This window comes from Heterodontus francisci, chromosome 38 (assembly GCF_036365525.1).
Source record: "Heterodontus francisci isolate sHetFra1 chromosome 38, sHetFra1.hap1, whole genome shotgun sequence".
NCBI lineage: Eukaryota > Metazoa > Chordata > Chondrichthyes > Heterodontiformes > Heterodontidae > Heterodontus > Heterodontus francisci.
Genome location: NC_090408.1, coordinates 8,184,501 through 8,196,260, shown reverse-complemented (window position 1 = coordinate 8,196,260; position 11,760 = coordinate 8,184,501). Strand labels below are relative to the sequence as shown.

General features: G+C 43.5%; 1 protein-coding gene across 1 annotated transcript in view; it reads right to left on the bottom strand.

Annotated features, from left to right (window-relative positions):
• Window positions 1-11,760, bottom strand: part of adamts17 (ADAM metallopeptidase with thrombospondin type 1 motif, 17) — a 679,121-nt gene that overhangs the window by 229,539 nt on the left and 437,822 nt on the right. Inside the window, exon 13 of the mRNA XM_068017704.1 lies at window positions 9,711-9,877. Within this exon, the coding sequence (XP_067873805.1) occupies window positions 9,711-9,877 (167 nt within the window). The remainder of the gene's footprint in view (window positions 1-9,710; window positions 9,878-11,760) is intronic.

Here is an 11,760-nt window from a genome sequence, read left to right as displayed (position 1 = left end):
AAGCACTTCACAGGTAACTTTTTGTAATACAGTCACTGTCGTTATATAGGCAAACACAGCAAGCAATTTGCACAAAAAAAAAAATCCCAAAATAACAAATTGTTTGTATTGGCCAAAAGGAAGAGTGGAAGAATTCCTCATTGTTCTTTTACATCCACCTAAAAAGGGCAGACAAAATCTCAGAACAGTACCATGCTCCCTCAGCCCTGAACTGAATTGTCAACTCAGATTATATATTCAAACTCAAGTAAGCCTTGAACCACTAACTCAGAAGCAAAAGTGGTTCCCACTGAAGTGACTTCAGCAGCTTGAGAAAGCTAATTTTTTGAAGTGTACTCTGAATTCACAATGACTTCATTAGGTAGCATGTGTTAATATGACAATATAAAATATCCCTCAGTATCATGACTTCAAGTTGTATAAACCTAAAATATAATGATAAGTTCCATATAAGGAGCTTTGGAATGAGAATGCCATTTCTAATGCTCTAGTTGTGTAAATGTAATACCAGATTCTATGAAATTGCACTCAGTGAAAAACTTTTCTTGGGCTAGAGCACATTGATTGTGAAGAGCAACAGGTACTGCAGTTTTCCCATAGCGATCCTAATACATGCTCCTCTCGTACACAGCTTCACACCAGTGGTACAATTTCATACAGTCGACTCTGCTCAGTCTACATTTACTGACTAAACCTTGCTCATAAGGCTAACTTAGAAGCACTTGACAAAAAACAAATAAGAAGATAACAAAAGAAAGAAGGATTGGCATTTATATAGTGCCTTTAAACTCTGGATATCACAAAGCACTTTCCAGTCAAATAGTGAGCAGTTTAAGCAAATGACAGCAGGACCTGATAGTGTTTTATGTGGTCTAGCCAGATCTGGCAGTAAGTGGCTAAACCAGTTGTCCACCATATCCTTTCAAGTCTGCGTCCCTTGGACTGAAAGGGAATGGAGATGAGGGCCATACCAGGGTGAATGAGGGAGAGTAACGGTTTTATTGGGGACTAGGGCATCAAAGGTAGATGTGAGGGTGTGGTTGAGCAGATCAGTAGCTGAAGAAATGTTGTGGCAAACAGAGGGCCAAAGGCTAGACAGTTGGGATTTTGAAAGGGCAGTTTTAAGTGAATTTGGAGGAATAGTTTTTTCCAGGGGCAGATACAGAAGGAGGTAGTGTTTGGGGCGTTGTAGGGTGATGTGGGTGGAGGCTGATACAAGGAAGTGATCAGAAATGACTTTATCTGCGATTGATCGGATGGGACTAGCAAAACCACATGACATGGAAAGATCAAGGTGGTGGCCATGAATGTGGGTTGGGGGAGTTTACATGGAGGGAGAGATTTAGGGAGGACAAGAGGGCAGTGAACTCAGAGGAGAGGGAATATGATGAGTTGAGATGGAGACGGAAATCACCGAGGATGAAAAATCGTTTAGTACAGAGGCTGAGGGAGGAAAGCAGTGAAGATATCTCAGTGAGAAAATTTTTATCGTACTTGGGAGGGCGGTAGAGAACAATGATTTAAAAAGAGAGGTGAGTGGGGTGGAACAAGGTGAGATGCTCAAAGGAAATGAACCTGCCAGAGGAGTAGGGGGTCAGGTGAAGGTGTGATTTGGTGATAAGTGCCACACCACCACCATGGTGTCTTGACAGGGCAAAGATTAGAACTTAAAAAGCTTAAAAGCTATCCTTTTAGCATTGGACTTGCTACCTGAGCACATGCTGTAGCTCGGACTTCCTCTACAGTTAACTCCTGTCCACTGCTTTAAATTGCTGGCTAAGACTGTGCTTGTGATACTGCAGCTGGGGCTGTTTTCAGCCGTGTCAAAAACAGGCTTAATAATTTCAGGATCATCTCTCAGTGTTAAATGGGGAAATGAATTGTCAGCAAGAGAGTGTGGAGCAGGTTTCTGCCCCACTTTGCTGATTTTTGCACATGGGAATTGGGTGTTCTCTGGAGGTAAAGTTGAGGAACATTGGCCCTGTGGATTTTCCTGCCTGTTTATCAGTTTCACCTGGATGATAGGTTCGAGAATCTGTGTTTTTTTCAGAAGGTGGTGCTCAAAATGAATACAAATGTTTGATTTGGCATGAAGCAATGCCCTGAGGTAAGAGAGTTCCAGAGTGTAGGACTCTCGTGGTAAAAAGCAATATGGCAAATCCAGCCTGGAGATCTTTATATAGTCCTTCCAACTCATTCGCAATGAAACAAGGTTTAGTTAATTAGTTTGCTGTCACATGTTATTCACTGCAAAATAAATCTTTGCAATGCTGGATGTAAATTGTGAGTTGCAATTCATCATTTCTCCACATATAACAAAATAGAGCCAAATTTTATGCTCTCCTGATAAATCAGGGCAGAAAGCAGCCTTTTCACTTGCTAAATTTGAGACCAGCCAAATGGAGCAGAATGGTCTCTCTCTTTCCTGTATAGCTCTGCATTCCTGTAGAGACAGGGATTGAGGAGTGTGAGAGACAGCGTGCTATATGTTTTGAACTTTGGTACTGCCTAGTTTCACCACAATGGCCTCTCCCACTTCTGGGCATTCCAATGTAAATTGACCAAATAGGCCAATTTCAATAGCACTGTATTTTGAGAGGAGAGTCAAACTCAAAATGTGAGCATACCTGATTTCTCTGATTCGACTGAATTGCAGCCAAGTCCAAATCTCTCTTGATTTGGCTCTACTCAAGCTATTTAAACATGTTATTGTGCAGAGTCAAGGCTGGAAACTCCACCGGCCAACTTTCCAGTTTTGACGAGCTTTAAAACCAAGCAACTGGCCAGTTTGCAACATACCTCAGTATTAATTTTCATTGCTAATCCTTCATAAGAGCAGTCAACAATCAGAGATGGCAATGGATGCTTCAAACCTGGCTTGGCCAGGCAAGCGGCCAAATGTATTGGAATGTCCCTAGTATTTCTCCATAACCTTGCCTCTTTAAATTCATGCTATCAAGTTATATCTACCCATACTTTTCTCCTGCCCTAACATTTGGTCCGTGTCAGAAGCTCTATTTTACATAGAATTACATAGAATCACACAGAATTTACAGCACAGAAACAGGCCATTCAGCCCAACAGATCTATGCCAGTTATTTTGTTTCACAATTCAATTTCCATTAATTAATGTTTAAGTGGTTAATTTTTACCTTTATTCTCGGGCAGTAAACTACAGGCCAAGTGCTTGATCCAGAAACTGCCCGATTTTCATTTCCATTGATTTCTCCCAGTGGGGAAAGTGAAAATGATCCCCCAACACGTCCCCCACCACTGCCCAATGTCATATGAAAATTAATTTAGGCGAGTTTCTAGGAAAGAAGTACTTGGCAAGCAGCTGATCACCTTGAAACCATTTTGCAGCCCTGTACAGACTGTTCGGGTTCTGGCTCAGTGCCCTGTGCTTCCACATTGGCAGCATTCTCATTCTTTTCCAACTGAGTGAGAAGCATTCCCAGACTTTCTTTTCAGCTCATGAAAAGTTGACAAATAACAACTTTTTCTTCTGGAGTATGACTTAAAATTTCAGTTCAAAAATAGTCGAGGAAAGAAATATAGACGGAATTTGGAATTTGCACCACTGGTTGCACAGATCCACTGTGTTTGCACCCGTGTTTCAGGGCTTCTAAAAAAAAATGGAGTGTTGAAAGCAGTTAGCTTGGATTGCGTCAATGTGAAACTTGGAGAGGAAGTTATACAAACAAGACAAAACCTCCCAGAGGCTCAGTCCTCACTGTTTCCTCTTGCTCACGGCTCGGACATTTTTAGCAGCAATTTCTTTAGTGTTGTAATATCAGCAGTGTTCTGACCATATGCAGCACCTCAACCATCACTGTTGCCATGTGAAAGTGAACTACTGGTGAATATACTGAGAATCAGTTCCAATACAGATGGGCAAGACTCGAGGGCAATTTTAACTCCTAGTGGGAGAGGTGGCAATCCGGTGTGAATCTTCATCGTAATATTATAAATGCTGGTGACATGACCATGTTTTAAAAACAGTGATTTTTGTTAAAGTTTAAGATGGAAACAGAGAACTCAGGTGGCCTCACATCCACTCTGCTTAAAGGCAAGACAGAAATCACGGTTATCAGGACAACAAAGATCCAAGATCAAAGACTTTTTTTGAAAAATAGACACTGCAGGGGTATAACACCTGAAGGACAATGGCTTTCAGCCTCCCAGACTTTCAGATCGTAAGCAAGGAATCAATGATTCTGAAGATGCAAATGTGCATACAGCTGCTAATGCCTGCAATCAATGAACAGCCTGGGAGACTCCGCTGAAGCCAGACCTCTGGACTTTACATAATGGAAAAGGACAATCAGCTACTGACTTTTGATTCTAGATAGATTTAACAGATTTTCTGAAGGAAGACAGGCTGTGAGAGAGGAAGACTACCAGTGGTGGCAGGCTCAAGGAAGAAAGAAGGAACACCTACTCTCAGAATACTGATACTGTGAAAGGTGGAGAAGACTTGAACCTCTTTTGAAAATTGACATTTGCAGAGAAGTAAAAATGAACAGGATCACCAGGCATCACCTTATTCATGGATCTCCATGTCAAAAGTGCTCAGAGAAGTGAGCAAAGAGGAAACTGACTTTGAGATGTTCCGGGAATTTTTTTTATTCATTCATGGGATGTGAGCCTCGCTGGCCAGGCCAGCATTTATTGCCCATCCCAAATTGCCTTTGAGAAGTTGGTGGTGAGCTGCCTTTTTGAACTGCTGCAGTCCATATGGGCTAGGTGCACCCACGGTCCTGTTAGGAAGGGAGTTCCAGGATTTTGACCCAGCGACAGTGAAGGAACGGCGATATAGTTCCAAGTCAGGATGGTATGTGACTTGGAGGGGAACTTTCAGGTGGTGGTGTTCCCATGCATTTGCTGCCCTTGTCCTTCTAGTTGGTAGAGGTCGCGGGTTTGGAAGGTGCTGTCGAAGGAGCCTTGGTGCATTGCTGCAGTGCATCTTGTAGATGCTACACACTAGTGCCACTGTGCGTTGGTGGTGGAGGGAATGAATGTTTGTAGATGGGGTGCCAATCAAGCGGGCTGCTTTGTCCTGGATGGTGTCGAGCTTCTTGAGTGTTGTTGGAGCTGCACCCATCCAGGCAAGTGGAGAGTATTCCATCACACTCTTGACTTGTGCCTTGTAGATGGTGGACAGGCTTTGGGAAGTCAGGAGGTGAGTTACTCACCGCAGGATTCCTAGCCTCTGATCTGCTCTTGTAGCCACGGTATTTATATGGCTACTCCAGTTCAGTTTATGGTCAATGGTAGCCCCTAGGATGTTGATAGTGGGGGATTCAGTGATGGTAATGCCATTGAATATCAAGGGGAGATGGTTAGATTCTCTCTTGTTGGAGATGGTCATTGCCTGGCACTTGTGTGGCGCAAGTGTTAGTTGCCACTTATCAACCCAAGCCTGGATATAGTCCAGGTCTTGCTGCATTTCTACACGGACTGCTTCAGTATTTGAGGAGTCGCGAATGGTGCTGAACATTGTGCAATCATCAGCGAACAGCGAACATCCTTATGATTGAAGGAAGGTCATTGATGAAGCAGCTGAAGATGGTTAGGCCTAGGACACTACCCTGAGGAACTCCTGCAGTGAGTTCAACAACCACAACCATCTTCCTTTGCGCTAGGTATGACTCCAGCCAGCAGACATTTTTCTCCCTGATTCCCATTGACCTCAGGTTTGCTAGGGCTCCTTGATGCCATACTTGGTCAAATGCTGCCTTGATGACAAGGGCAGTCACTCTCACCTCACTTCTTGAGTTCAGCTCTTTTGTCCATGTTTGAACCAAGGTTGTAATGAGGTCAGGAGCTGAGTGGCCCAAACTGAGCATCACTGAGCAGGTTATTGTTAAGCATGTGCTGCTTGATGGCACTGTTGATGACACCTTCCATCACTTTATTAATGATTGAGAGTAGGCTGATGGGGCGGTAATTGGCCGGGTTGGACTTGTCCTGCTTTTTGTGTACAGGATATACCTGCGCAAATTTCCACATTGCAGGGAAGATGCCAGTGTTGTACTGGAACAGCTTGGTTAGGGGCGCAGCAAGTTCTGGAGCACAGGTCTTCAGTTCTATTGCCAGAATATTGTCAGGGCCCATAGCCTTTGTAGTATCCAGTGCCTTCAGTCGTTTCTTGATATCACACAGAATGAATCGAATTGGCTGAAGTCTGGCATCTGTAATGCTGGGGACTTCAGGAGGAGGCCGAGATGCATCATCATCTCGGCACTTCTGGCTAAAGATTGTTGCAAATGCTTCATCTTATCTTTCGCACTGATGTGCTGGGCTCCCCCATTATTGAGGATGAGGATGGGGATATTTGTGGAGCCACCTCCTCCAGTTAGTTGTTTAATTGTCCACCACCATTCACGGCTGGATGTGGCAGGACTGCAGAGCTTAGATCTGATCCGTTGGTTATGGGATCGCTTAGCTCTGTCTATCGCATGCTGCTTACGTAGTTTGGCACGCAAGTAGTCCTGTGGTGTAGCTTCACCAGGTTGACACCTCATTTTAAGGTATGCCTGGTGCTGCTCCTGGCATGCCTTCCTGCACTCTTCATTGGTCTCCTGGCTTGATGGTAATGGTAGAGTGGGGGATATGCTGGGCCATGAGGTTACAGATTGTGGTTGAGTACAATTCTGCTGCTGCTGATGGCCCACAGCACCACAATGGTGCCCAGTTTTGCATTGCTAGATCTGTTTGAAATCTATCCCATTTAGCACGGTGGTAGTGCCACACAACATGAAGGAGGGTATCCTCAATGTGAAGGCGGGACTTCGTCTCCACCACGACTGTGCGGTGGTCATTCCTACCAATACTGTCACGGACAGATGCATCTGCGGCAGGCAGATTGGTGAGGACGAGGTCAAGTATGTTTTCCCCTCTTGTTGGTTCCCTCCCCACCTGCCGCAGACCCAGTCTAGCAGATATGTCCTTTAGGGCTCGGCCAGCTCGGTCAGTAGTGGTGCTACCGAGCCACTCTTGATGATGGACATTGAAGTCCCCCACCCAGAGTACATTCTGTGTCCTTGCCACCCTCAGTGCTTCCTCCAAGTAGTGTTCAACATGGAGGAGTACTGAATCATCAGCTGAGGGAGGGCGGTAGGTGGTAATCAGCAGAAGATTTCCTTGTCCATGTTTGATCTGATGCCATGAGACTTCATGGGGTCCGGAGTCGATGTTGAGGACTCCCAGGGCAACTCCCTCCCTACTGTATACCACTGTGCCGCCACCTCTGCTGGGTCTGTCCTGCCGGTGGGACAGGACATACCCGGGGATGGTGATGGCAGTGTCTGGGATATTGTCTGTCAGGTATGATTCCGTGAGTATGACTATGTCAGGCTGTTGCTTGACTAGTCTGTCGGACAGCTCTCCCAACTTTGGCACAAGCCCCCCGATGTTAGTAAGGAGGACTTTGCAGGGTCGACCGGGCTGGGTTTGCCGTTGTCGTTTCTGGTGCCTAGGTCGATGCCGGGTGTTCCATCCGGTTTCATTCCTTTTTATTGACTTTGTAGAGGTTAGATACAACTGAGTGACTTGCTAGGCCATTTCAGAGGGCATGTGAGAGTTAACCACATTGCTGTGGGTCTGGAGTCACATGTTGGCCAGGCCAGGTAAGGACAGCCGATTTCCTTCCCTAAAGGACATTAGTGAACCAGATGGGTTTTTACAACAATCGACAATGGTTTCATGGCCATCATTAGACTGGCTATTTCTTTTAATTCCAGATTTTATTAATTGAATTCAAATTCCACCTTCCAATCGATTGAAACTGGGAGGAGTTTAAGCTGCAAAGATTTCGTCACCAAAGAGAACTGTGTAACGTATAAGTGTGGTGTGAGGTTTTCAAGCGTTTTAATAAGTAAAGAAAATACATTTCTTTGTAATTTGGGGCATCAGCTACTTACAAAGTACTATTTAGTTCATAGGGATTTCTTTTCATTTAGTTGTTATTATAAGTCTTAAAACGTGAAATCTTGTGTAATTCTTTAAATTGGTCTGGGGTTCATATCTTGTATTTTTAATGTTTTAATGGTCTCACTGAGGTCGTAACAGTAAGCACAGCAGATTTTAAATGCTGCACCTCATTATCATGGCTGCTTGTTCTGGCAGAAAGTGGAAGCTGGTTGATTTAGGTGGGCAGCGATTGGGCAGATTGCTGCCTGCTGCCACAGAGAGAAGGCTGCCAGCAGCAAGCTAAGTATGGGAGAGGACGTGCTGCTTCCAGGGATTGCCAATCGGGGAGGGCAAGAGTCTGTTCAGCAAAAGCCCATACTTTCCGTGTGAGGGGTGGAGCAGAGTTATTCTTTAAACAGCAGTACTTGCTGGTGAGGGCCGCATCCACCATCTAAAAAAGCACCGTTAAAATGGTGAATCGGCGGGAATGGAGCCAGAAATGGAGCCGTTCCATTTTAATTGCTCCCCTGGTTCATTCTACCGAACCGGCAGAGTTAAAATTGCTTGTGATCACGAGCAAAGGGGCAGAGTTACTGAATGAGAGGGAGGGAATGAGTGAGTGAATCAATGAGGGTGTGAATGACTAAGAGTGTGTGAGTAAGAGAAAGTGTAATTGAGTGACTCAATAGAAGACTGAATGAGACAATAAGTGATCATGAGAATGTGACTGTGAGAGTGAGAGAGTAAGTGCATATGAGAGTAAAGGGGTAAATGAGAGGGTGAGTCACTGAGTGATTTGTTTGATCTAAGAGTGACTGAGTGATGAGAGAGTTTGAATGTCTAAGAGTGTTAGTGATAGTGAGTGGAAGAGTGCGCGTCAGTGAGTAAGCAGGGGAGGATGTGAGCCATAATATGAATTGTAATCCAGAGGATGCGCAAAAGCCTACAGCAGACTTTGACATCAGCACCCACCCTCCCGCAGTCATGGCTGAGGTGGGAGAAGCAGGTGGAAATACCACTCGTCTGCTCAGATGTTATATAAGACCTCACCGCAGTGAAAGCACGGAAAGCTGGTTTCTGAATTGTCATAACATTCAGACACTGAAATTATCTTTCAAGACGCTTACAACTGCTTGATGTCATTTGTTCTTGTATTATCAATCACTTATCATTTTGTCAATTATCTTTAAATTACCTACCACAAACTCATCTTCTCACGATTGTACATGTGTGGATTTGACACCAGAATAAGCCGATAGTATTCAGTATCTTCGTCGAATGAAATGCAGGGACTCCAAACTGAACCTTTACACCGGGGTCCCCAAAATAAACATGACTACGGGGGTTCCCTGTGAGTTACCATTAAAAGGTGAGGAGGTGGGTTGCAAGCCTAGTTCCAAATGTGGGTTCTTTATTTCTGCTCTATGTGCTGTGTCACATAACGTTAAGCCATGTTATCTTATGCTTATATCTCCACCTACAGGTGCAACATTTTTGCCATGTTGTTCAGGGTGATGTAAAAGTTTTAACTGAAATACTGATCATCTGTATCATTACTGTTTGTAGGAACTTGCTGTGTAGACATTAGCCCAAAAACACTTCATTGTCTGTGAAGTGCATTGGGACATCATGAGGAGGGCTAAGGTGTAACTTAATGCAAGTATATATTTTAGCAGTTTACAGAGAGAAGTAACTGGAAAGAAAAATAGAACCGCCTTTAGTATGCACTTTGTCGATAATCTTTCAGCCTTGTAATGATCCTTACTCAACAAGCAAACAGTTTAACATGTGCTCACCATCATTGAGGACTGCAGTCCAGTGCTTTTTCTTTTTATGACCTTGTCTGTCTTGGGACTGGCACTGCTGATCTCTGAAACTGGGTAATCCCTTGGTACAGGGTAAGTTCTCACACACCTTGTGTTCCACACTGGCTCCCTGGCAGTTTGTCCCTCCTGGCCCTGGACTGGGAAGCACAAGGTACAAAGCATCACCAAACTGGTTAAGGGCTAGACACGCATAAATTATCTTGCACCATTCCAGCACCCTCTACCTTGCTGACAAGCTCCTGGTCCCCAATGTCAAACCACATTTTAGAAACAAGTGCGTAAAATAGAAGAAACTGGTTTTAAAGCTTCTCAATTACTCTCGAACAATTAATAAATAATATTCTTAGCACCTATTAGTATACTACATGGTTTAATGAACTTCATCTTGCAGCAGATGGCAAACTCTGATACACCTGATCCAATGGATCGTTGTCCTCTGATAGTCACTGGCTCAAATTTTATATTCATGAAACTAAGCAAATTACAACTGAACAGATATTGCATCGACCAGTGGGAAGCAGACAAAGCGCCCAGTGAAAAATTAACATTTGTATAGGCAAACAAGCAAATAACAGTTGGTGAAAACTACCCATAAAAAGCGATGGGAAATCAAAGAAAATGCTCAAAGTAGTTTTGAAAATCCTTCAGGAAACACTGAGATAAGAAAGTTACCAATAGAATTAATGATCATAGGACAATAAAGAGAACATGACAAATTTACCAAAAAAATGGATTAAATACAATAATACCTTCTGCCTGCAACATGAGTTTCCCTTGGAAACCCTTGTCTATGTGAGAGGCCTAGACCTCAGCCTCGACCTCCAGAACTATGATTAACATAGTCCTTATGATTAAGACTCATCTCGGAAACAAGCTAAGATCCCAACATGCATCTGCAATCTCTAGAATATCTTCAATGATTAATAGCCAGACTGGCCATTCACAGAATGTGCTATGACCTGCTGTTTATGAACTCGGTTCACTCTTGCATTCCACAGTAACAATGGAAAATTGTGAGAGAAAATCACCAAGGAAACCAATTTTTGAAAGCAATGACAATAACCAAAATTAGATTTTTAAAAAATGAAACATCAACAACAAAGCAAAGCATGAACTCTTCAACGTTTTCTGAAGTAATGTGGAAAGCAAAATTGCACCGATATCCAGCCGTCAGCAAACATGGCAAGGGAGCTGAATAAATTCAGGGAGAAAACTGGGAAATGGGGAAGCACAGGTTTTATATTTTGTAAATCATTTTAAACATTTAAAGTATTTCATTTATTGATACTTACCTTGGAGCTTGAGCAGCCAGATAACAAAATGATCTGTATAGACAGTAGCAAGCTTTGGAAGAACTGTAACATAATTTACGTTTGGAGAGAGATTCTGAATAAAACTCACAAAGCATGTCCCAACCAACTAATTTCTTTTGAAGTGTAGTCGCTATTGTTATTCAGCAGTCAACTTGCACACAGTAGGGTCACACAAGCTGCAAAGGAATCCATGTCATGTGCATTGAATTTGGTAGTGTCGGTTGGGGTGTAAATGTTGACCAGGACAATTCTATTCCTTACAATATGCTATAGGATCCTTTATGCCAGCCTGAAAAGGTAGACAATGCTGTGGGTTAACATCTCACCTAAATGTGGCACCTCCAACAATGCAGGACTGCACTGAAGTCTAGGCCTAGAGTGGGGCTTGAACCTTCAACCTTCTGACACAAGTGCTGTCGTTGAACCAACCTGGCAAGAAAGAATGCGAGTGGATTTCCTCTCAGTGCCCTGGTTAGCACATTTATTTTTTCTAAACATTCTCACAAAAATGCACAACTCAACTCTATACATGTTCTTCAAGGTGGCCTGCTTGACAAGTAATGTGCAACTCAGGAGTCAAGTCAATCAGGTCAACTTGTAATAATATATGGAATCACTTGTTACTGATTGAGGAGGCAGGCGAGCAGTATGCTTAACTTCTAAAACTGGATTTCCTCATCTGTGGATTTATTGTTGGCAGTGAATGC